We start from the raw sequence: 26,171 nt of genomic DNA, 5'->3' as shown, positions 1-26,171 counted from the left end.
ATGTGTCTCTATCTGTAAATCTATATCTAACTTTGCATACAGTTTGGTTATAATGTATTTTTTGAAAGAGCGTGAAAGAGCAGCTGAATTAGAACAGTGGTCTCATTTATCTGCTTGCATGTGGTTAAAACATTCGCTGACTGATGTGTAAAGTGAGGTGATTGGACATATGTTCAGTAAATAAGATGGTTCACCTGTATAACCAAATGTGTTATGGCAATAATGTTTAAAGTTTCAAGTTAGTTTTGGTTCTTTAAGATGTGGGTAATATTCAGGCAGAATCTCAGAATGGATCATTTTCATTCACGTTATATATTGACACAGAGAGAAATCTTAAAAACAACATTTTATCATTAAAAAAATTCTTCAGTAACATCTCTATACATATATTTACAGCATTTTTTTAATACAGTAAAACAATATGATGCCCTTTTGCAAATCAGGTGAAACTTAATGCTACAGAAAAATCACTGAATAGTGCATGATTAGGCAGTATTTACAGTTCAGTTCTATGGAGACTTAACTTAGTTTTAACAGTGCAATTTTGCATATCCTCTATGCAAAAGAAGGTCTTACTGCTTAATTACTATTGTAATTTTATTTCAATACTGTTTCCCAAAGTGCTTATACAATCTTTTTATTCTTCTTTATCTACACACATCCAAGAGTGACCAGATGTCAACAAATTAAAAGTGAGGTATAATTGTTAAGTTAATGCTGAGGGGTAGCATGTGATTTTAATATATGTGGCTTTAAAAATGCAGGTTAAAGGTTTTTTTGGGGTTTTTTTATACATTTGAAGATTTGAAGATAAGATTTTCCTTGTGTCTTATAAATTGATGATAAAGTTTGTTTTTAATTTTTTTTCTGCTCTTACCGTTACATTTTTCATTCCCAGTGACAATTGAGGCTGTTGTTACCTGTCATTGTTAGTCTGTATCTGTTCGATACTCATCTTTGGTTTTCTTGTGAGACTCATGTGTAGGTTGTGAGACATTAGCTTAATATGTGCAGCGTGGGAGGGGGGGTAAAAACTGCTATGGACATAAAATGGTACACCTGGTCACCCCCAATATGTACTCCTTGCTGTTGTTGGCCTTCTTGAAACTGTGTGTTCGTAATTCGTTTCATAGTGTCAGGTCTTCGACTGGCGAACGTCTGTCCACTCCATTTTGGTGTTTTGAAGCGCCTGCGTCTTCTTCTCATCCACCTGCACGTAATCCACTCTGTACTCATCGGACAGGAATGGCTTCTGCTAGACATCGAGAGGGAGAGATAATCAGACAGTGACGTCACATTTTTAACAGTGATACAATTCTGCTTCACCTGCACAAACATTTAAACTATCAATGCTCCACAGGGTACAGTAGAAGTCTTGCTGTGCAGTTGTTGTCATTTGTCAAATAAAAATAAAGATAAAAATAAAGCCAAATAAAAGCATACCTTCAGCACAGGAGAGGGGGTTGCTGAATTGAAATCCAGTGACAAATAGTCAAGATTTGAACTTCTCGCCCTGGGCTGAACTGGCCCATCAAAGAACTGCTGCCTTGATTCCTGTGAGAAAAAACAAATCATAAAGGCTTCGTAAAAACGTCCCTGTTCTCAGGAAAATGTTTCTGACATATTTACAATCCTAAAGGAACATCAGTCAACAGCAGGTAAGCTTCACTAGTGTCTTATTTTCATTAAATATGTCACTAAACAAAAGCAAAGTGACCTCTGTTCATTTTCAGATTGAGTTTAAGAACACGTCGGAAGCTATATGTGTCTAGAGACACTATGGATGACTAATGTGACTTTTTCAAGGCTTTATTCAGGGAAAATAAAATAAATATGCACATTTTCCAGACCATGAACAATTACAAGTAGCTGAGAAGAATATTTTGGAAATTGGTAGTCACTTTCCACTCCCACATTCTTCAGCTATGTGAGTTCTGAGCATATTTTCCCACTCACAAATGGTTCTATAATAAGATAGTGACAGATTGAGTCATTTTTGTAGTCTTCTTTAAGCATTCTCTAAACCATAGATAGAAAAATAATATTTAAAAAATAATTCTACATATGTTTCCACTGAATAGAAATCCTACCATTGCAGAGGAGCTTGTGACTTCATCTCTTAATTTCTCCCCATTCTCAAGTCGTCTTTCAAGAGGTGAAGGGTTCACTGAAAAGCTGTGAAGAAAGGAACGGAAACAGTTATTTACTTTCAAATTAAAAGGAGAAAATACAGAGAATCCTGAGGTTTAAAAAACATCCATAGCCAAATGTATTCTTAAAAAACAAGGCTCAAACCCTAACTGCAATTTTATTAACCCAATCGTGTGCTTGTTCTTGTTTCTTTAACTCAACACAAAAGTTTGTAGACAAAGACACTTTCTGCTCACCATGAGTCGATCAGCGCTCTGCTCAAAGGGAGATGCGTGGGACATTCTGTGATTGTAGAAAGGCCACTCAGATCAAGAGGTGGGGGTCGAGCTGTGGAGCGAGAAAAGGTCAGCGTTATCAGATTGGCTGCAATTCTCTAACACGGCACAGAAAGGCCATGTCGGAGATCAGTGTTTCTGATACAGGTGCTGTATATCTGTCAGACATGTTCGTTGCATAGATCTGTGACTATGAGAGCGCACAAAGCATAATTTTTAATTAAGCTGTACACATTAAAGTTTACAGAAACAAAACATCTAGCCAAAGATGAAACAAACATTTAGTACTTTCCAAACATTCAGGCTGGACTCTCACCTTTCCTTATGCGAGGTTTTAGATGCCGGTGAATCGGAGGTGGTGCAATAGCACTAAGTTGACTCATTAGTGGGCTGAAAGATGCAGACGGTTCAATACTGTAGGTTGTATTGAGGAAGCTTAATGTCCTTGGGCTCATGGGGATGTAACCATCAGACTCCACGGTCGCAAGAGAAGGAGAAGGCGAAGGGGAAGCCATAGGAACATATGACTCATCCTGGTAGTTTTGAAGTTTTGTGCTATTTAAACAAGGCTGCAAAAACATAAAGCATCATATGATCAGGCACGTGCACTACATCAAATATATTATTATATTACAGCTGGAACATTTGTTAATTCCAGACTTGTTACATACTTGGGGCATTTTTCAAACTATTTTCATTACATGTATTTATTAATAGAGAAATGATACTACAGGGGGGAGTTGCCATTAGTTGAATCCTACAGAGGGATTGTCATTTTAGCAAATGTAATCACTGTATTGTTAGAAGAGAAACATGTCATAAATATGAAGCTAACTTAGCTTAGCCAGGTTGGTTTGTTTAGTAACAACTTGTAGTGAGACTACTATACTCGTGCAGCCAATCTAATGGTAGCTGATGTCATTGACTTCATATAGGCAGAAGTGGCTAAAAGTAAACTGATTGTAAAAAACAAACAAACAGATAATAGTGGAAAATTAATTCACAATAATGTGATTTGTAGGTAGCTTTGAATGTGTAATACGGGCCATAACTGTAAGTTGCTGCTGACATACGATGACCGAGATAATTTTTTTCTTAGTAAGCCTGATAACAAATCAGACGCTACATGATTGTGCTAATTTTGACTTGAAAGAAAGACTATGTCACACTCATGCTAACCTGAGTTAACTTAAAGCTTGCTGAGGCTTCCTGTTTATCATATGGACATGAAATAGGTGTAAATTTTCTTATCTAACACTTTCTTGAAAAACAAAAAGTGTGCATAAAAATAAAAGTGTGTCACTGTTCTTACCAAATTAATACTTTGTCTCCTTATCTGCATAAATTTGCTCTCGGCATTTCCTAAAAAACAAACAAATAAACCAAAGAATTATGTCTTTTAACTTCTTTAAAAAACTCTTTTAAAATCAGCTGATATGAGTATGAATCAAAAAGCATCCTGATCATATTTCCACCAGGTTTATGTTTCACTGAGCAAGGATCATCTTCATCAGCTTCTATACTGTGCATTAGGATTTACCCAATTTGAAATGGTCCAGGCTCGACAAAGAGGTCCTCCGGGGGAAAAATCCAGCATTGCTCGAGAAATGGTGCGCACTCATTGCCCTCGTCCTTTGAAGGCCTTCGTCGCTTGCGTACTCTGACAGGTGATTAGGCTTGGGTGGCAGTGGAGGGGGTGTTAGTTTATCACCCGTCGCCTCAAACATCGCGGGAGAATGTGGTTTGTCGAACTGGAAGACACTTGTGGCGCAGTGATGTAGTGGAGAGGAAGACGATGAAGGCAAAGCTATGGAGGTGCATGGAGCGCTGAATGGAGGGTTGCTTAGCCTCCCATGGGGGAAAAGAGATGGACTGGGACTAGTGTGGGAGATTGAGGATAAAGAAGATTCGGTGCAGATGTCCTTGACGGCATCGTCTGATGACTTCTGCTCCAGAGAGATCTCGGAGTTTGAAAAGCTGTTGTGTCTGCAGATAAGGACAAAAAAATGCAAATATCACATTTGTTACACACACCACACAGCTATGATTTCAGCTTGTGGGACATGTTGCACACACTGTACATACCGACTAGTGATCACACTCCCCGTCTCACACTGGGAGAGAAAGAGGTAGTCCGGTGGATAGCTGGAATCTTGTTGGCTTTCTACAGATGCTATATCAGAGCTGTCAGGTGACAGCTGAAGGGAGGTGGGAGTGTGAGGAAAGCTTTCCTCTGAGCTCTCTGTTGACAACAAGAAGAAAGAAACACAGAGAATGTAAGTGAGCAAGTGCAAAGCCAGAAGATGCAATCGTTCCCTGCCTGCACTCACTCTTCATATTCTGCATTTACATATGAAGTGGTATTTATATTGCAAGAAACTTGAAAGCAGATATGTCTTCTGTTTATATATCCCCTCATTCTTTCAGGCAGGTTGGCCCTTGTTCAGAAATTTGTTTCATTCCATTTCACTCAAGGCCCCCCCTCAAGTCAAGGCCGTTCCCGCAGCACTAATCCAAAAGTCTTTGGATGTTCTCATGAAATATTTGCTATTAGATATTTGTGTCCTACTGTGGGCACAGAGCAACCTTTTAAAAGCCTTTGCAAAACTTATGAGTTGCTGCAAAGAGCTCTCGAGATCTAAGGTCTACTGCTGCCGTCCAGAATTCTCAGTAAAAATCTTTGTGCAACAGTAATTGTGCGCCACAACTCACGACTCCATTTTTTGATTTACAAGCTTGTGGCATATCGGCAAAAGTTGTGCCGTTGCTCTATCTCCTTCATGCAGATGACAGCTTTTTAACAGACGCACGCTGAAGTCTCCTCCACAAAAATGACACTTGAAGCAAAGGCCGAATCAGCAGCGTGATGATGGTAAAGTGTCGATGTGTTAGATTCAAAAAATCTAATTACACCCCGAAGCATGGAGGTGATACAAAAGTGCCATGTGCTCATTTGAATGTAATGTTGAGCTGTTCTTATCCCCTCAGATCCAGAAGCGACGTTAGGCTGCGTGACAGGGAGTATGCAGAACTGCAACACTTATGACCGCTGGAAACACACATGCAGACAACAGCCAGGCTCCTGATAAAACGTGAGGTCAGGCTTTATCTAAACTGTGTACACTGCTTCACCAGAACTTTTATTTGAATTTATTTCCATTGCGCGCGTGTGTGTGTAGACAAACTGTAGTCAAAATATTTACATATTTCAAATGATAAAAGGGGAAAAATACAGCAATGTTTCCTTGTTGTTGTTGCTGCTGCTGCTGAAGTGGAAAAAAGTCCAGGTATGAAATGGTGCTAATCACATGTAGTGACACGATTGTGAAAATGTTTCTGAAGTTCAGACTTGTAAGGTCATACAACCAACCTGTGACAACCACAGTATTGTGGTACCCTTGCTGTGTTCCAAAGTTTCTAATTTTGAAGACTTTCAAGCTCATCCAATGCTTTCAAAGCCACCAATCCAACCTTAATGGTACTTCAGAAGTACAATTCACTTAAAATCTAGATCTAAAATCTGCCTTCCTTGGGTATATTTAAAATGGGTTTGTTTTTTTAAATCTTAAAGGGAACAGGGAAATAAATCTTGTACAAACAGCATGGTTGAGAGTAACCTGATTGTAAACCTGAAGAATTTATTGCAGATTTGCAGTTGTTTTTTTTTACAGTTGTCAGTAAGGTGCAGTCTTACACTTGATGCCTCAGTTAGCATGGGAAACGAAAATCATGAAGCTCCAAACAAACAGTTTGTTCTGACCTCATAAAACTCCCCACTTCCTGATAGGTGACACCAATTTGTTTTGGACCAGCAGAGGGAGTCTACACGATTACTTCAGTGCAGCAGCGTCTTTCGACATGTTTACCTGCATCCTCCAGGCTCCCAAACTGGCAAATCTGACTAATGCTGCTGATCCAGCTGTTCATCTCCTCCTCGGTTTTGGCCACCAGGTAGAAAACACGAGATGAGGTTTTTACCACGAAGAGGTGCTTTCCGTGAAAGTCCCTCTTTATCCGCAGTTGCCCTTCCAGCATTTCCACCACGCACTCTTTCAGGTCAATGGTGCGGATTGGCTTTTTGGAGTTATTGCTCTGATAGTATTCCAGCACATCTGGATCACCGCTCATGCGACCTCTTCGAAGCACAAACCAACGTTTCCTCCATGCCTGCAGGTGCAAGAAGTAAAGAAGGTTTAATGGCCTTGCTCTTGAATTTAAATTTCACTCAATATTATGACTCACTTTAAATACAGTGCTTCATAATTCAAACTGTAGCATCAGCCTTTCCCGCCAATTTTGCTAATCACGAGAATTTGATCATGGCCCCGCTAACAGCAACGAGCTAACTAAGTTTCTTTGCCTTTGTTATGGTCAGTAAGCGGAACCTCAACTCAAATTTCCCAGAAGTGCAGAGAAGAGGAAGTTCACTGTATTTAGCAGAAAATGTCTAACAGAATGAAAGAGGTATTTATAAAGAGCCTGGTCACTTCTTTGAGCTGAAAACTAACTGAAAACCTAACACTGAAACTGCACTAAAAGGTATTTATAGCTACTCACAATGAGCACCGCCTAAGCCCTCTATTCCAACCGAGTTTCATCCTAGCCATGGAGCTGTTACAGTTCAATAATAATAATTAATAAGAATCACGTTAAGAATAATAAAGGTGTGTGTGATGTTATCGTTTCACTCTTGGTTTTTGTGGCTTCGTTGTTGTGGCTGAGTCTCTTCTGATTCTCTTCAAGGCTTGAAATTGTGTAACATTTCTTTCTGTGTGTAACAAATGCTCTCCTGCAACAAGTCAGTTGGTGATTTATGTGTTCATTCCAGGAAATGGTTAGACACACACAGACTTATTGCCTAAAAAAACACTACTAAGCTTAAGAGGAAACCGTAACTAGACAGATGGCAATTTTGATCCTGTAGATGTTCTGAAAATGACAAGTTTCGCACTCCTAAAAAGGAGTTGGTTTGTGTACCCAGGTTCATCTAATGGAAGCAGATGGTGAGTGTAGAAGCCAATCAATAGATTCTGTATATTCTGATGAAATCAGGTTTCACCCCCTAATTAAACATGGACCTCCTTGCTTTTCTTTATATTACCGTAGGCTAAGGCCTATAGTTTATCTCCAGATTGTAGATACTGTATGTCTGTTTAACCCCTGGAGGATCTTAGAAAAATGCATACACTATCGGTCTTAGAGCCACAAATCGACCCAAGACCCTCCAGGGGTTAATTTGGAAAAAAAAAAAAAACATCGCAAGTCCGACACTGATCTGAAACTCACAAACAAGCTTGTTTTCTGTGTTTTTAAAGTTTCAACCACATCAGATGCAGCTTCCTTATCTTCTGTCACGTGAGGTTAGTTCGAAACTCTGGTCACATGGGTAACGGTTGGTCAGCAGTGGTGACAAATGAGTAACTTGTCCTTGTTGAGATTATTTGTCGCGATTATTTTGTGACTCCCACAACAGAAAGCCCCAAACCATAATTAATAATTAGTGGTTCTGGCTCTGGCTGTTCTACCAAAGCCAGAACTCAAAGACTGGAGGAGCTAAATGGAATTCAGCCATTTTTAATTACATTCTTTACACCCCTGTATCTGTTTGTGACAGGTCAAAGTGTATTCAGCCAAGAAGTGGCTTAATATGAAGACAAGTGAGATTTATGGTATTTTTTACTTTGTAGTATATCAATATTTTAAGTTTAATTGGTGTTTAGATGATGTCTCCCCACCTTTTCTTTATTTAAAGGAAAACAAGGTGTGAAATCCTGGAATCAGACACTGTGATAGCAGCAATGTGACAAACATCTGATAGCGCTGCATGTGTATATCTGAGTAAACAAAATACAGACTCCTGCTCCACTTCATCACGCACACTGATGGACTGCAAACTGCATTTCCAGAAAGTGGAAACACAATGTTGACAGAGCTCCTTCCAGCGAAGTGTATCTCTAGCAACACAATCAAACCAACACCTTAGTTAACTACCACAGCCCCTTGCTCCTTCAGTCTTGTCGGCATGTTACTTACAAAGATAAATTTGACCCAGATAATTACTAATTTTCATACAGGCAAGACCAGAGCCTGATATTTTGAATAAGGCAAACAGTGAGTGTACCAGTCTATACAACTGTGGATTTGCATGTCATGCTAAAATAAGTTTCTATTTCCCATCCCAACACTGTCAACACACATACACGCATGTAAACCCCCCCTCCCGCACCGCAAAAAACCCAATACACACACACCCTTTCCTTACACCGCTGTTGACAAATGGCCCTCCACCTCCTCTATTCGTACAGAGGAAGTACATACAGCCATCATCGAGCTGGACTATTTCTGCTTGTCGCTTAAGTGTCTGACTGCCCCTGACATTACTTCCCATGTTTCACAACACACAGACGCACAGAGCGCAGAGCAAGTGGCCAGCCTGACACTATCACATGACCCCCCACAACCACAAAACAGTCAAGGCTGGATGCTGTTTATGTAAGCTATTACATATACTCGCTGCAAGGACTCACGTCCAAATGTGTCTGAAGCACATCTGCAGTGAGTGGGGTATTGTTGCTAAAGCACATGACTGCTATAACTACGCCAACACGCAAAAGTAAAGTGACCTGTACCAGAGATGAGGTAGGTGATATAAAGGAGACCGAGACAAGGCAAACATACAAGTCAGTGTATCTCTTAATCTTCATTCTACATCGCAGCATACACACATAAACACACATACACGCACACACACACACACGCATAAACACAAGGCTCAGCACCACAGCCTGGCATTCGTCCTCCTGGCAGAGGACATAGACAAGTGTCCGATGTGTGCTCCTACTCACAAATCTCTTCAGTTTCTTCTCCGGAGGGGATTTAATGAGCCAGCCTTTACAGACCACATCCCCAGCACTCATCTTGGCTGCAGTGTGTCGTCCTCACGGCTGCTCCTGCCGCTGCTGCTGCTGCTGCTGTTGCTGCTGCCGTGAAACTGAGAGTAAAGCATATCCTGTTCTGGTATTCAGCTCAGCCACTCCAAAAAGGAGGAAGTAAAGAAATTGATCACACTGACGCTGAGAGAGAGAGAGAGAGAAAGAGCGCACAGAGAGAGAGAGAGAGAGAGTTATGCATGTACTGGATGTAGCTCTTGGCCTGAGGGGGAGTTAATAAAGAGAAAAACACTGTCAGACAAGATCTGACAGATATGAGGATTTAGGCTCACTGACTGGTGACATACAATATGTCGCCTTGTCACATTCTATTATAAGACCTGCAGTACAAACATCAGTGATTTGTTTTTTGTCTGTTGATTTGTCAGTTTCCTCATGTGGCTGAGGTTTCTGAGCTCCACTGAAATACATAGTGGTTTTCAGTGAACCAATGAAAACACCAAACTCCCGCCCTTATAGGGCTTAACGATATATTAAAAAAAACCTCATTTACATGCGAGCTTCAAGAAAAATCTTGGTGGTGATTACTAGTAGAACGGCTATAACAGCTATTATTTCTCTGTTTGCTTTTCTATCCAGGCCTAGGAAGCTGTTTACATTTAGTTCTGAACAGGTTTTAAATGCAAACCATCTTGGGTCTTAGGTTGCTCATGGTAGGAAAGGTCACGAAAGATAATTCACACACTCGTAAGAGCACTGAAAATTGGGTGTAGCAATGTTTTCAAGCATTTATGAAAGTTGTGCATGTTTGCTATTCAGTTTGCTATAGTTGACAAGACCAATAAAGTTCTAATATTAATAAATAATAACATCTATGAATGTCTAAATAACCTGACACACTCCTTAAAGGTGCTCAGTGGCATGGTGGTAAATTCCAAGTGTCTCAGAGCACATCGAAACAAGATTCTGCTTGCCCATTCCTCTGAACCTAAATGGAATATCAAACTGCATATAGAAAGGGATCTGTTATATAGTCATATCCGTAGTTCTTGTCTTTAATTTTAATGCTGTGATTATTGCTTTAAAAAAAAAACTTTTTATATTCAGGGTGTTGTTGTTGTTGTTGTAAAACATGCAGTTACCGTTTCCTGTTACTTGTGTGGTAATTTCCTTTGGTTCATTACAAAATTCCTCTGAATTCAGGCCATCATTTTCCTTACTGCTTCTTCATAATACTTAAAATACATAGGGGAGACCGGGGATAGTTGTAACGTGGGTCAGTTGTAACACTTCCAATTTCTCCAATCAGGGCTAAGTTTCAAATGATGTGACTCATCCTGTGCATGCCCAACTCAGTTCTGCTATCACATGTGAAAAATCAGCACATTTTGTCAAACACAGACAATTTAACACGAAAAAAAGTAATTTGTATGCCAAAAAGTAAGTTTTTCTACTTTATTTCAATTTCTAATAGCATTATCTGCTTTGCAGTTAAACTCATCAAACTTGAATTATGTTATTTGTATGTCTATGGGGATATATTCTGTGTAGGTCTTTAGTGCTAATGTTTTAGCCGTTGGCTGTAATGTAAGCTAGTTCATGGCTATAGGAGTCTGGGTCAGTTGTAACAGCAACAGTCTGGGTCAGTTGTAACAATAATGCAGATGTTACAACTTACCACACTATTACTTTAACTTATATTAAACAAGTTGGGGCAACAACATCAGCAGAGATTCACTGGTCACATTTGTATATGCGGTTAATGCCATTGGCAACACAATTCCTCCACTGTTTGTGTTCCCACACATACATTATGCAGACCTCTGTGTCAGAGATGGACCAGTAGGAAGCACTGGTAGTGGAAATAAGTCAGGATGGGTGCAAGAAACAGATTTCCTCATCTTTCTGAAGCACTTTGCAAACCACACCAAGGTAAACCCTGAAAAAAATAATGGAATTGCGATGCTGGTGAACAACTACATTTTTTCAGCTTCATTGTTATGTTTAAAATTGGTGCAAGAGCTGTAGGTTATAATGCCCACTGAGCCAATGAGGCCAAACTCAAGGAAGACCAACCAAAATTAATGAAATATTCATTTGCAGAAAATTCCATAATTTGTCTTTTTTGGGGGGTTGGAATATGCTCAAAAGCTAGATTTCTGCATTCTGTCACACACACACAGAGCTACATAAATGGCTCTAAGTGCATTCATGTGTTGAATAAACAAAGATTACATGTTAATGTTTTGTTAGTACCCTTATTTCATTGTGTTACATTTTACCCCAGGATATGTTACAACTAACCCAGACTATGGGGTTAATTGTAACATTTCACTCTTTGTGTTTGAGACCATACCATGCAATGGGTAACTGTGCTGCAGAGAAAATAGTTGCACTATTTAATAGCAGAGACATGTAAATACTTTGCATTACATTTTGAATCCACTACCTTAAAAGAGCTCCAATTTACAGACAGAAATGTCAAAAATGTTACAACTATCCCCGGTCTCCCCTACTTAATATATTGTAAGTGCAAAGTGTCATGGTCCTGGGTCGTTGACCCAGCGTTTTGTGTTTTGTGATTATTTCCCTCTGTTCTAGTTATTCTGTGTCCTCCCCCCTTGTGTCCGGTTCGGGTTCTAGATTTCCTGTTTTGTTCTGAAAGTCTGTGTCTGTTGTCATTGTGTTCAGCTTGTGTCCTCCAGTCATCATGTGTATTCAGATCAGCTGTTCTTCCCTCCTGTGTGCGATTACCCGATTACCTTGTGTGTGTGTGTGTGTGTGTGTGTATATATAGTGGGTGTCGGTCTGTGTTCGTTGTCGGCTCGTCTGTGTTTCTTGGTATCCTGGTCCTTGGTCTGCGTCTCTCTGCGCCGCTCTCCGTTTTGTAAGATTTCAGGTTTGCTCTTTAGTTTCTCCCAGTTTAGGTTTCCGTTTGTAATTACTCGTGCTTCATTGCCTGTTTTTGCCACTACCACCCTGTAAATAAAACGTCACTCGTATCATCAGTTTGCTGCATTTTGGGTCCTCCTTTTCCTCCACACCACACGGCTCCCTCCCCCAGCCGTGACAGTACGAGCCGACCATACATGGACCCAGCGGCATCCGCACCTCCCGAGGAGCTTCGGGAGGAACTAATTGACTCTGTTTCCAGGTTGGTTAACCTATGGCTCGAGCATGAGGGGGAAGAGTGTCTCCGCGCTGTAGAAGCCAGGCTACAGCAGCTCATCTCTGCTCACTCCTGGCTGCTGGACTCTCTTCACCCGCTCGCACAGGACTTCATACTCAACGAACTGCACCTTCACCCACCAGCCGCTACCGCTTCCCAACTCAGCCCGGCGGCGAAGATTTTGCCCGGCCCGCCGGAGGTTTTGCCCGGCCCGCCGGAGGTTTTGCCCGGCCCGCCGGAGGTTTTGCCCGGGAGGAAGCGACGATCGCGCCGTCGGCGCATCACCCCACAGCCGAAGACTAGGACTTTGGAACTGCCAGCTGTGGTGAGTGAAAAGGACCCTTTTTCTGTTTTGGACTGTGTGTCTGTTTATTCCGGGGCTGTGTTTTTTGAGTCGGCTGCCCTGCCGGTAGCTCAGTTAGCTGCCCAGCAGCCACTAGCTCAGTTAGCCACTCAACCGTCACCCCCATTACAGTCACAGCCAGACCTATTAGACACTTGGTTACAATCCATAGCTCAGTCAATAGCTCAGTTGACAAGAGACTCATCCGCCTTATTATCACCTATTCAGCCATCGTTGTCACCAACTCCTCCTGCACAACAAGTTAAGTCCATCCAACCCGGAAAGAACTATTTTTCACCTGTTCATGTCAAGCAGAGAGACACACCACATAATATTGTAATCAGTCCTCAAAAGCTGGCCAGCCCAGAGACTGTGACACACTCCAGGGCCTCCCCAGAGGCTGGGTCCCAGCCCCCGGCCGACTCTGGACCCCTGGAGATTAAGAAGCCAGCTGAGGACTGTATCCGGCTGTCGCTGCCCGAGCTGGGTCAATGCTCTGTGCAGCTGCAGTCTGCCTTGTGTTTTCCAGAGGCCCGTGTGCCTGCTGGTTCTGAACTGTGCCTGCCAGAGGCCCGTGCGCCTGCTGGTTCTGAACTGTGCCTGCCAGAGGCCCGTGCGTCTGCTGGTTCTGAACTGTGCCTGCCAGAGGCCCGTGCGCCTGCTGGTTCTGAACTGTGCCTGCCAGAGGCCCGTGCGTCTGCTGGTTCTGAACTGTGCCTGCCAGAGGCCCGTGCGCCTGCTGGTTCTGACCTGTGTGTTCCAGGGGCCCCGGTGCCCACTGGTCCAGAGACTGTTTTCGCTGGGGGGCCCGAGGAGCCCGTCCAGCCTCCTGCTTCGCCTGCTGGGGGGCCCGAGGAGCCCGCCCAGCCTCCTGCTTCGCCTGCTGGGGGGCCCGAGGAGCCCGCCCAGCCTCCTGCCTCGTCAGCTGGATGGCCCGAGGAGCCCGCCCAGCTTCCTGTCTCGCCAGCTGGATGGCCCGAGGAGCCCGTCCAGCCTCAAGACTCATCGGCTGGAGGTTCAGGAGAACCTAGCCAGCCTCAAGACTCGTCAGCTGGGGGGCCCGAGGAGCCCGTCCAGCCTCAAGACTCGTCAGCTGGGGGGCCCGAGGAGCCCGTCCAGCCTCAAGACTCGTCAGCTGGAGGTTCAGGAGAACCTAGCCAGCCTCCTCCCTCGTCAGCTGGAGGGCCCGAGGAGCCCGTCCAGCTGCCAACTGCAGCCTCATCATCCTCGCCAGCTGCAGCTTCATCCACGCCACGGGCAACAGCAGCTTCTTCCACGCCTGCAGCGCTACAGTCTCCGGCTTCCACGCCGTCGCCTGCTGCAGCCTCATCATCCTCGCCAGCTGCAGCCTCCGAGCCTTCATCCTCGCCCGGTGCAGCATCGTCATCTGCCTCGCCTGGTCCGGCCTCCGCTTCGGCCGCGCCTGGTCCGGCCTCCGCTTTGGCCGCGCCTGGTGCTGCGACGGCCACGCCACCTTCGGGTCCCGAACTGCCGCCTCGACATCGGCGGTCATCTACCAGGCCGCTGGTGGAGCGTCATCGTCAATATGGACGACCTCCTAGACGCCGCCGCTGCCTTCCGCGCGGTCGGCCTCCAGACTTGTGTCATCGTCGCCATTGCTGTCCGCACGGTCGGCCGCCTGAACGGTTTCCTCGTCGCCGCCGTTGCTGTCCGCACGGTCGGCCGCCTGAACGGTTTCCCCGTCGCCGCCGCTGCCGTGTGCACGGTCGGCCCCCTGAACTGCCTCCACTCCGCCACCGCTGCCTTCCGCTCGGTTGGCTTATGGATCTACGTCGCCGACGTGGCCGGCCTCAGAAGATGAACCGTCCTGGACTTCTGAGTTGTCAGCCTCCGGGCCGGCCTCCTGAACTGTGTTTTGTTCTCGTGCTCCAGCATGTGTGTTTTTTGTTTTGGACAATTCTCTCGGTTCGCTGGAGCTTGTGTTGGTCCCTCCGTCCTGGGCCCCCGCCGCCCGCCCTGGGTTGGTCGTCTGTTTTTGTTTTGGGCTGTCTGGAGCCAGCCCTTGGAGGGGGGGTACTGTCATGGTCCTGGGTCGTTGACCCAGCGTTTTGTGATTATTTCCCTCTGTTCTAGTTATTCTGTGTCCTCCCCCCTTGTGTCCGGTTCGGGTTCTAGATTTCCTGTTTTGTTCTGAAAGTCTGTGTCTGTTGTCATTGTGTTCAGCTTGTGTCCTCCAGTCATCATGTGTATTCACATCAGCTGTTCTTCCCTCCTGTGTGCGATTACCCGATTACCGTGTGTGTGTGTGTGTGTGTATATATAGTGGGTGTCGGTCTGTGTTCGTTGTCGGCTCGTCTGTGTTTCTTGGTATCCTGGTCCTTGGTCTGCGTCTCTCTGCTCCGCTCTCCGTTTTGTAAGATTTCAGGTTTGCTCTTTAGTTTCTCCCAGTTTAGGTTTCCGTTTGTAATTACTCGTGCTTCATTGCCTGTTTTTGCCACTACCACCCTGTAAATAAAACGTCATTCGTATCATCAGTTTGCTGCATTTTGGGTCCTCCTTTTCCTCCACACCACACGGCTCCCTCCCCCAGCCGTGACACAAAGTATATTGTCCTTTCTTTTAAAATACTCCATATAGCTCATCACCTTAAATACTTACATCATAATTTGTTTCTTCCTTTCTTAACTGCGTCTCCTTTTTGGTGAGTAATTTTATGTAGGCAAACCTGTATTCAGTAAAATAACATGCTAAATATTAGGAAACTGCAAATTAAGTTGCAGGCTGGCAAGTGCCAGCATATCTTCTAATTTAGTTTTTGTGTATTTGCATATAAATACATAAATGTCATTACACACTAGCTTAGGCTTTAAATTTGTGTGGTAGTGTCACGTACTTCTGCACATAAAAACCGTGAAGAAGAACTGGTAGTGGTGAAAATACTGCTGATAGGCATGGTAGTGTAAAAGTAAGACACATACAGCTGCTGCTGCTGGTGGTAGGAACAGTATATATTCAGAAGGCCTCTATTTTGAATGAAATGCCCTAACTTAAAAGTCATTATCAGTGACTTCATCATATAAATGCCAAACACATCAGATAGAGATGCTTCTGAAGTACAGTTGTGCAACTCACCACGAAATTATCTTTTATCATACTAGGGAAGTTGTTTTTTTTTTTGTTTTGTTTTTTTTTCTTTAAACTTCTCTTGCCAGTAAAAAGAACAACCCACCACGACCTCACCCTTTATCTTTCTTTCTCTAAAAGGAAATACATTAATCCTCATTATCCGACTAAAAGTTACTTCTTATCACAAATTTTGAATATAAATTTTCTAAATCACTATTATGCAGATGATGGCTGACAATAGCATTCCTACAAACACAACATACAGAATAACTGTCTTTTCAGCCACCAGAGGGTGACAAAACAATAAAAAAAATACAGACATTGCTTGTTTGTTTGTTGTTGTTTTTGTTTTTTTTAAAAAAGAAACAACATAGAATAAAATATTACTTTCTGTCAAAATATTAAAGAAAACAAAAATAAAAACCAGCATCTTACCTGTTAAACTACTTAAAATAATACCAATATATAAATATAATATAATATCTGTCTGATCGTTTCCTGATAACATTTACAATAATTGATTACACAGCAGTGGAGAGTAGACTTCATCACAGTAGATGTCTTTCTGAAAGCGCTAAGTTTAAGAATATAATCCACCCACTGTTAGCATCTTCGATGCCCTGTACCAACACAGAGCAGAGCAGCTATCTGAATGCTACTCCAACAGAGGTCGATTATCTTGTTAATAATTTTACCTCCTCACTACATACGACTCTGGATACTGTAGCTCCATTGAAAACTAAGGTCTCTAATCATAAGTACCTGACTCCGTGGTATAATTCTCAAACATGTAGCCTAAAGCAGATGACTCGTAAGCTGGAGAGGAAATGGCGTGTCACAAATTTAGAAGATCATCATTTAGCCTGGAGAAATAGTTTTTTGCTTTATAAGAAAGCCCTCCACAAAAGCCAGAACATCTTACTATTCATCACTGATCGAAGAAAATAAGAACAACCCCAGGTTTCTCTTCAGCACTGTAGCCAGGCTGACAAAAAGTCAGAGCTCTACTGAGCCAACTATCCCTTTAACGTTAACTAGTAATGACTTCATGAAATTCTTCACAATTAAAATTTTAATTATTAGAGAAAAATTACCAATAATCATCCCACAGATGTAATATTATCTACAGCTACTCTTAGTACCATTGATGTTAAGTTAGACTCTTTTTCTCCAATTGATCTTTCTGAGTTAACTTCAATAATTACTTCCTCCAAGCCATCAACGTGTCTTTTAGACCCCATTCCTACAAAACTGCTCAAAGAAGTCCTGCCATTAATTAATGCTTCAATCTTAAATATGATCAACCTATCTCTAATAATCGGCTATGTACCACAGGCCTTCAAGCTGGTTGTAGTTAAACCTTTACTTAAAAAGCCATCTCTAGACCCAGCAGTCTTAGCTAATTATAGGCCAATCTCCAACCTTCCTTTCATATCAAAAATCCTTGAAAGAGTAGTTGTCAAACAGCTAACAGGTCATCGGCAGAGGAATGGCTTATTTGAAGAGTTTCAGTCAGGTTTCAGAGCTCATCACAGCACAGAAACAGCTTTAGTGAAGGTTACAAATGATCTTCTTATGGCCTCTGACAGTGGACTCATCTCTGTGCTTGTCCTGCTTGACCTTAGTGCAGCGTTCGATACTGTTGACCATAATATCCTATTAGCGCAATTAGAGCACGCTGTAGGTATTTCAGGTACTGCGCTGCAGTGGTTTGTATCATAATTTGTGCACGTAAATGGAGAGTCCTCTTCACACACTAAGGTCAATTATGGTGTTCCACAGGGTTCAGTGCTAGGAACAATTCTGTTTACATTATACATGCTTCCCTTAGGCAGTATCATTTGAAGACATAGTATACATTTTCACTGCTATGCAGATGACACCTAACTCTATCTGTCCATGAAGCCAGATAACACACACCAATTAGTTAAACTGCAGGAATGTCTTAAAGACATAAAGACCTGGGCCCGTATCCCTAAAGAATCTTTGTGCAAAAAGTGGCTCCTAGCGGCCAAATTCTAAGAAAATTCTCAGAGTCATGACGTTTTCTTAGAATTTCCCCTAAAAGTGACATGACAATCCCAGTTAATGTAAAAGCTATTCCTCAAGATTCCTAGCGCTTAAAAGGGCTCCTAAGGCGAGATCTGCTAAGAGCAGGGAAGAGGACTTTTAGTGGCTTAGGAGTTCCCCTAAGCAGCTGCACAAAATGGCCAACAGAAGAGGCAGGAGAGATGTCCTGCAAACACTGGATGACAGGGAATTATTGAGATGCTACAGATTGGATCGTGCAGGAATCATGTTTGTGGTGGATCTCCTTAGAGATGCAATTACTTCACCAACTCGACGCCACAACGCTATTACACCGGAGACGAAAGTAATCACAACCCCGAGGTATTTGGCAACCGGGAAAATGCAACAATGCAGCAGTGATGACTTGGGTCTGCAATCACAGACATTGCTAAAAGCTGAGCCGTGTTACCCTCGTTAAGACCACACTGGACTTGTAACGTTGTGATTTCTACTTCATTAAGGACAGCCTCTTGAGATAGGCCATCTTGTTTTCAACGGGGTCCATATGGGAGTGAAAGTACAAAATATGCCAGCTAGGATATTAATATGAGCAAATAAGACACGAATCATTATTTGAACAGGGTGTAATGAGTTTAAGTTTTCACATATTTTAGATTCTAATGGCTATAACCCCTACAGCTTACTATTCATTTTCCAGATATTTTCTTGAATGTGAAATATTATTTACAATTACAGTCAGCATAAGATTAGAGTATATAATATGTTTATTGATTTGAGGGTACATCCTTTGCTCATTATCACCAAAAGCTCATTTCCATCAAACTTGTAGGATCAACCAATCACGGCTTTTGAAATGATGACTCATACCTAGCAACGGGGTCAACCACACCTCCTCACTAAGATAGGATTTTCCATCCATTCCTTGCTCAGAGTTCACTGAAAATGTTCTGGAATCACTTCTAAGCTAAAACTCCTGGCAAGGAATTTTTAGGTTAAGTTAGGAGCTCTCTGAGAGGATTCTCAGAATCTTTAGGGATACGGGCCCTGGAGTCCATCTGTTAAAAATCACATTCGGTTAGAACGAATGGTGATGGTTGGGGATAACTGCAGTGAGGCGGCAGGTTAAAAGAAGGTTTAGGCTCCTGTATGGTAAGAGTAACTGCGTTTTGCTAGTGAGCGGGCTAGCTAACCTTGTAGCCGTAGTGTAGCCCTCAGGCAGTAAACCAAATTTCTGGTTAGTGTCCCTTAAAAATTATTATTATTTATTTTTTATTTAATGCCACAAGACACATTACTGTTGTGTCAAATGAAGAGGAGACGAAGAGAGTTTGACAGTTGACCTGCAGGGTGCTATCAGGAGCTGCAAATGCTAATGCTAATATCGGGGTTTTTACGTGTTAAAGTTGAAATAAATATATTTTCTAAATATATATACATATAGACCTGCAGGGAGCCACATGCTCACCGTCTGATGATGAAATTTACTCAGTCCCTTGCAGGTTCCTTGATGTGGAAAACATAATCCCAGACAAAATAGTGCTTGCCTTAGGGCAATATTATGCAGTTAGACTACTCTTCTTAGGGTATTAATCCTAAATTATGGTCTTTGGGGCTGCTTGTTTCAGGTTTTTAGGTGCTTCCCTACTCCAACACACTTAATTCAAATGATTATCTTCGAATAACTAGTTGTGTTTGAGCAGAGACTGTTAAGAGGATAACCTCTGTTAATGTTCTGAGAGCACTGACTCAGTGGTGGAATGTATATATGTAGTCTAGTTTAGTAGTCTAGTTTTGTTTGGATGCAAATTTATTACACGCATGCACCAAACGTGCTGTGTTTCTGCAGAAAATTTGTCCTCAAAAACTTACTGTGAAAAAAATGAAGTTGACATCAAGTGCTGATGAGCTGGTCCAGATGTTTCTAAACAAGAAAAGAAAGAAACTGAGATTCTGGGTCCATCCAGTTCTCAAAGAAGGCAGCAGCAGAGAGAATTTCATGGTTTGATCCAGGAGTTGAAGCTGTATCACTGACAGCTTCAACTCCTGACATAAGCTTGAGCTTTTGCTGGCAGAGTGGGCAACACATCTGAGGAGGCAGAGAAATCATTGCATAGAGCCAAATGACCCATAGCAGTGTCTAAGGTAAAAATAGTATTATTTTAATGCTGCAGATTTGTCCAGTGAAAATGACTTGTTCCGGATGAATGGCTGCATTAAGAATACATGAGAATATATGCGAATACATGAGTCCAAGACATATTTTTAACACATGAAATTTTTGCACAGATTTTACACTTGCAGTGTGTAAAGGCCTTTACAGTCAGAATTCAAAAGCTGATCAAAAATGATACAGAAATTACTTGAAGGTGATTTGATATTGCTGGGAAGAGGCTGATGTATTTTTTTTTTTGCTCTTTATCAGGGCCCAACATGAAAAACTCAGTTTTAAGATTTGCTTGGTGGTATTTACAGCATATGAGCAAAGGTAGTCCACATGTCATGTACGTGACTTTGTTATATGAGATCTCAACCTGCATAGCACATAGGAACACACATCCACTTTGTTTACTTTCACTGGCAGTCATCCACGAATCCACAGAGCTACAGTTACCTCATTAACTTCACTTTTCCCCTGTATCCACTATTCCAACAGTCTTATGTTTTTCTCTTGTGTCTGCTTATTATGCTTCTATTTTTGTCCAGGACTGTTTTTAATCATCCCAGAGAGAGGAGGTATCAGCATCTCAACAGAGACCAAAACCAGCAACCCCATCTGCTGCTCTGAACCTCTCTAGATAGCGTGCAAAAAGAGCAGCACAGACCATTAAAGTCTGCAGGCCAAAACACCAACCAGTAATCTGGAGGAGAACAAGGTGACAAACTCAGCAAATTCACAGCATCCTACAAAGAGGAGTTGGATAAGCTGAGGATTAAGAACAAAGTTGAAAATCACTGAAAGAGGAGAAAAGCAAAAATACACAAAACAGAGAAGAAACTTGAAAACATAAAGACTTGTTGGAAGTCCAGAGAGTGCTAAAGAAAGAGAAAAGGGCAACGCAGAAGGCAAAAAAAGAAATTCACGATGCAAAGAAGGAATTGTTGGAAGTCCAGAAAGCACTGGAAGAGAAGACAAGGGGACTGCAAAATTAATTGTTATAAAGATAGATGGTAGACACTGAACTGTCACAGAAGGATGGGGAAAGAAGAAGAAGAAGAAGCAGGCGAAAAAGAAGACAAACGAACAGGAGAAGACAGTCAAGAACAAGAGCTGCTTCCAAAAGAAAAAAACATCTACTAGTTACACAAACTTTGAGGAAACTGGTGGTTCAACTCAGGGAGAGCGATAGCTTCCTCTTCCTCTCCCGTTTTTCCACTTTCCCTTTATCTTCTCTACCTTCACCACTCCACCTTTAATCCACTTCCTGTTTCTCCCTCCTTTCATCCTCCTGTCTCCATCGTCCCTCTACCACCTTCTCTCCCCTGGCCCTCCACTTCACCTTCTCTCTACTCTACCTTCATTCTCCCTCTGTCTCTTCTTCTTCATCCTTTCCTTACCTTTCCTTACCTTTGAAATGAAGATTCAAAGGTAAGATATATAATAATCTTCACCATCATCAGTGAATAAAAATCAGTCAATAAATAATCCTGTGTGTGTCTGCTTCTACTCCTGCTGGTATGATCTAAAAAGGAATAAAGCTTTGAAGTCTATCAGTGTTTTTACAAGAATACATTTAAATTTAAAACTCCTCTGTGGCTGTGATTGTCACATGAGCCTGAGATGAAGTGTTTCCTCCCTGTGTTTTCATAGATTTATTTCGATCTGATATTCACTCACTGAGTGCCTCTCCTGTTAGATTACGTGGGCAAAGCTTGTTGGGATTTACACCTAGAATCATTATCTGGGGCTTGAAGAAGAGGATATAAGAAAATGCAACAATAATATTCACACCTAGGACCAGAGTGTTAAGCAGGAGGAGTTTAAAAGAGAACCAGACACTCTGAGCACATGAAGCCAAAGGGAACTTTCAATTCACTATCAAATCTATTGATATCATATTGAAATATATCCTAAATTAAAATGACACAAATAAGGCTATCACAAAGCTTCACAAACAGCTGTGAACTCCTCAAAAAAGTGTCCATCATATTAAACTGATGCAGGAAAATGCATCTGGGACTTTTAAGAGTTTCCTTTTCAGTCAGGTAAGCCAGAGTCAAGTTAGGTTCATTTTCAAAGTGTTCCTGAATTTCCGGGTCCGGGATGGGCGTGAGGTTTTGGGGGCGCTCCGTCTCTGGGCTGGGGCCCGGGCCGGGCCTCGGGGGCTCGGGTCCTGGTTGGTGTGTTGCCGGGGTTGTGGGCGGGTGGGTGCATGGGGGCCCGGCCCTGGAGCAGGGTGCCGCCGGTGCATCGAGCCGCCTGGGGGGCTCTTCAACTGGTGGGGGGGATGGTCACATCTTGCAGGAGCTTTCTTCTCTCAGGAACTCTCTGCAGGAGGGGGAGATACAGGAGAGGTGGAGGAAGATCTCAGCCTGGGCGTTTACCGTCTTATGTAGTCTGGAAGATGTGTGGTTGGTGGGGTGGGTGCAGTTTTCTCTGTGGTGGGGTTGGGTGGACTGTCCAGGGCTCTGTGGAGCCGGGGGGCGCTACTGCACTGGGCCCCGGTCTGATGGGCCTGGGCCCCCCTTCCCTGGCGGGTCGCGGAGGGTGGGAGTGCCTACTGGGGTCAGCGGGGGAGCTGGCCCCAGGGAGGGGTTACCTGCCCCTCCCTTCCTTCCCTCCCCATCTCCAGCTGCCTCCCTCTTCCCGCTCCTCCACAACCACCCACACATGCAGGGCCTTGGAGTGGGGGTATGTCACCAGGGTGCAGAGGAGGCTACCCCCCCCCCCCCCCCCCCCCCCCCCCGTCCCCTTCTGGCTGCCTCTGCCTCAATTTTATCCCACAACTTAGACATTCACATTATTCACACTCTCATTACACATACATATAGGATCTTGGGGGTGGGCACAATCACGGAGTCCAAATCACCATCAGGGTGTATACCTCACCCCTGGCGTCGTTGCCCACCTCTCAATTTTAAATACACTTAGTCATTGAGGGTTAGCAGGAGGGACTATGCGCTTACCTGCTGCTCCTTGGCAGGTAGCTCCATGCCCTCCTGGGTTTTAATTGCACCTTAGAACACATATGCATCAACACTACAATGAGCGGGTGGAGGGAGGTTTGGAGTCTTCTCCCACCCCCATTCTCTGCGGCCTGCTGGAGCGGGAGGGCTAGTAGGAGGAGTTGGCCGTCCGACTGCGGTCTGGGGTGTGGGGCCTCCCTGCTGCTGCGGAGTCGGGGTGGTCTGCCTCTCCCCACCGCAGGGAAAAGGGTAACACCACCTGGGTCTGGGTGCAATTCCCCCCTCCAGGGGCAAGGGTACCTAGACCCGGTTTGTAGAGTACGCTTGGGGAGTGTGATTGTGTGTACAGCGTCTCTTTATGTCTGTCTCCACGTTGGTTGAGTGTGGAGTGAGTGCATATGAGAGCATGAGGGTGGGAATGGATGTTTGTGTCTGTGTGTGCCTGTATGTCTGTGTCTATATGTCAGGTTGGGTATCAGACGCCACCTCTCTGGGGACACCTCAGGCCCTCCAAGGTTTGGAGGCCTATCTCCACCCACCACCACTTCCCCTGCCGGTGGCGGACTCCCTCAGGTGTCGGTGTGTTGGTGGTTCTTTGTGTCTGGGGGTGGGCGTCCGGGTGCACACCGGCTCACTCCTTGGCGGCCGCTTGTCGGGGCCTGGGGCCTGGGGCTCGCTCGGGCCCCTTTGGAGGTGGGGTGCCCCCGGCCTCTCGGCCTAGGGCTCGGTCACTCAGGCGCAGCTGGGGGCCGGCGGAGCTCACGGGCGCGTCACTGCAACTCCCCCTGACTTCTGCTCCGCGGCTGCTGGGCGAGCCCTCATCTGGGACTCTCCTCAGCTCTTACTGGGACAGTGGCGCGGCTGCCCCTCTGTTGGTCTTCCTTGGTCTCTTGTGTTCTGGGGGCCTCTGGATGTCTGGAGTTTTGATCTCCTCCATACCCGCTTCACACCCTGGAGGACGGGGCTGTGGCCCCCCCACACTCCCTAGCAGATCATTACATGGAGAAACCTTTGGAATGCAAGCATGCTGATCCACACAGGTATGCACACATGGGTATTCACAGACGCGGACTAAAGCTTTCTTGGCTGCTGCCTCAAAGCACACTGTGCGCTGTCTATCTTGCGTGCTGCACAATATCGTTTATTACTTAGTAAATACTGATATCTATGACTAGCTAGTTTATTGTGATGGTGCTTTGTTTTCTCTATTATTATGTTGCTCTTTGTTGTTTGCTGTCTCCTCTGTTTGTTTTTGTTTGTTTGTTTTTTTTTTTTTTCTCCATACAGGTGACCCAGGAGTTTTTTTTTTTTTCTCTCTCTTCCCCCCCCTTCTCACCGTCTCTTCTCCCCTTTGGTTTTCTTTCTTTCTCTCCCCCTCTCTCTCTCATTCATTCCCCCTGTCCTATTTATTAAAAAAAAAAAAAAAAAAAAAATGACAAAGGATGAACTGAAGCTCTGCCATCACGTAATGTCGCATACTGCTGTTTCTGATGTCATTTAGAAAAATAAATAAATAAATAAATAAATAAATAAATAATCCTGTGTGTGTCTGCTTCTACTCCTGCTGGTATGATCTAAAAAGGAATAAAGCTTTGAAGTCTATCAGTGTTTTTACAAGAATACATTTAAATTTAAAACTCCTCTGTGGCTGTGATTGTCACATGAGCCTGAGATGAAGTGTTTCCTCCCTGTGTTTTCATAGATTTATTTCGATCTGATATTCACTCACTGAGTGCCTCTCCTGTTAGATTACGTGGGCAAAGCTTGTTGGGATTTACACCTAGAATCATTATCTGGGGCTTGAAGAAGAGGATATAAGAAAATGCAACAATAATATTTACACCTAGGACCAGAGTGTTAAGCAGGAGGAGTTTAAAAGAGAACCAGACACTCTGAGCACATGAAGCCAAAGGGAACTTTCAATTCACTATCAAATCTATTGATATCATATTGAAATATATCCTAAATTAAAATGACACAAATAAGGCTATCACAAAGCTTCACAAACAGCTGTGAACTCCTCAAAAAAGTGTCCATCATATTAAACTGATGCAGGAAAATGCATCTGGGACTTTTAAGAGTTTCCTTTTCAGTCAGGTAAGCCAGAGTCAAGTTAGGTTCATTTTCAAAGTGTTCCTGAATTTAAACAGGTGAAATGACAGAAAAGGGGATCATCTCCTCCTCTAATGAAGTCTCAGAGCAGCTTCTGGGGGTAAGGAAGATCAGGGCTGAAGAGAATCCCACTCAATGTGCACTTCCATGGCATCACCAAATCACAACCTGTGTAAAACTAGCAAAACAACCTAGCTAAACTGGTCATTGTAAGTGGGGAAAATTGCAATCTCAAATCAAAAAACATGCTACACATTAGGAAATTACACTTTATGTTGCAAGCTAAGTTATACCAGCATATCTTTTTTTTTTTTCTTTTTTTTTTTGGCATTTGTGTATTGGTATTTGTGGTAGCAGAGTTATATTTAGAAGGCCTGTAATTTGCGTGAAATGTTCTGACTTTATTATGTTACATACACACACATACATACAAACAAAGCAACTCAGAGGCTTTTTTTTACTAAATGATCTTTTATTATATCAGGGAAGTAGTAACTTCTCCTGCCAGTAAAAAGAGCTACCCACCATTGCTTATTTAGCTTTTCTTCTCAAAAAAAGGAAGTACATTAATCCTCATTATCCAACACAAAGTTATTTCCTTGCCTTATAATTTACCAGCAAGCTTTGAAATGTGCAAATGACAAGTCTTTCAAAATCACCATTATGCAGCTGATGGCTGACTATAGCGTTCCTATAAACAGAATGAATCCCTTTTACTCACCTGGACCCACAACACCAACACCCTGGTAAAGAAGGCCCAGCAGCAGCTGCACTTCCTCCATGTCCTGAGGAAGAACAACCTTGGCCAGAAGCTGCTGCTGGCCGTCCACTGCTCCTCAGCATGCTCTCCTACTGCCTGGGTGTTTGGTACATATGGGCCACAACTGAGAACAGGAAGGCCAGAACCGTAATTAACACTGCCCAGAAATGGAGGCCATTGCCAGATCCTCCTGTCTCAGGAAACCAGGGCTATCACACATCAACCCTTG

The 26,171-nt window shown here is 43.4% G+C and overlaps 1 protein-coding gene across 2 annotated transcripts; it reads right to left on the bottom strand.

Annotated features, from left to right (window-relative positions):
• Positions 1-333: 333 nt before the first annotated feature.
• gab3 (GRB2 associated binding protein 3) lies at positions 334-19,492 on the bottom strand. 2 transcript variants are annotated; one of them, XM_082548992.1, is made up of 11 exons: positions 19,412-19,492; positions 9,272-9,499; positions 6,293-6,593; positions 4,512-4,668; positions 3,967-4,412; positions 3,739-3,788; positions 2,743-2,995; positions 2,388-2,478; positions 2,091-2,175; positions 1,444-1,554; positions 334-1,255 (listed from the first exon to the last, which is right to left on the bottom strand). In XM_082548992.1, exons 2-11 carry the CDS (start codon positions 9,341-9,343, stop codon positions 1,136-1,138), a joined length of 1,686 nt encoding a protein of 561 aa, XP_082405118.1. In that variant the 5' UTR covers positions 9,344-9,499; positions 19,412-19,492; the 3' UTR covers positions 334-1,135. The 2 variants fall into 2 exon arrangements, with proteins under 2 accessions (XP_082405118.1, XP_082405119.1); XM_082548993.1 differs by having other exon boundaries at positions 334-1,252; positions 19,412-19,491.
• Between the last annotated feature and the right edge of the window lie 6,679 nt (positions 19,493-26,171).

This window comes from Aulonocara stuartgranti, assembly GCF_965226115.1.
Source record: "Aulonocara stuartgranti genome assembly, chromosome: 10".
In the NCBI taxonomy this organism is placed as follows: domain Eukaryota; kingdom Metazoa; phylum Chordata; class Actinopteri; order Cichliformes; family Cichlidae; genus Aulonocara; species Aulonocara stuartgranti.
This window is presented reverse-complemented; position numbering and strand designations above follow the sequence as displayed.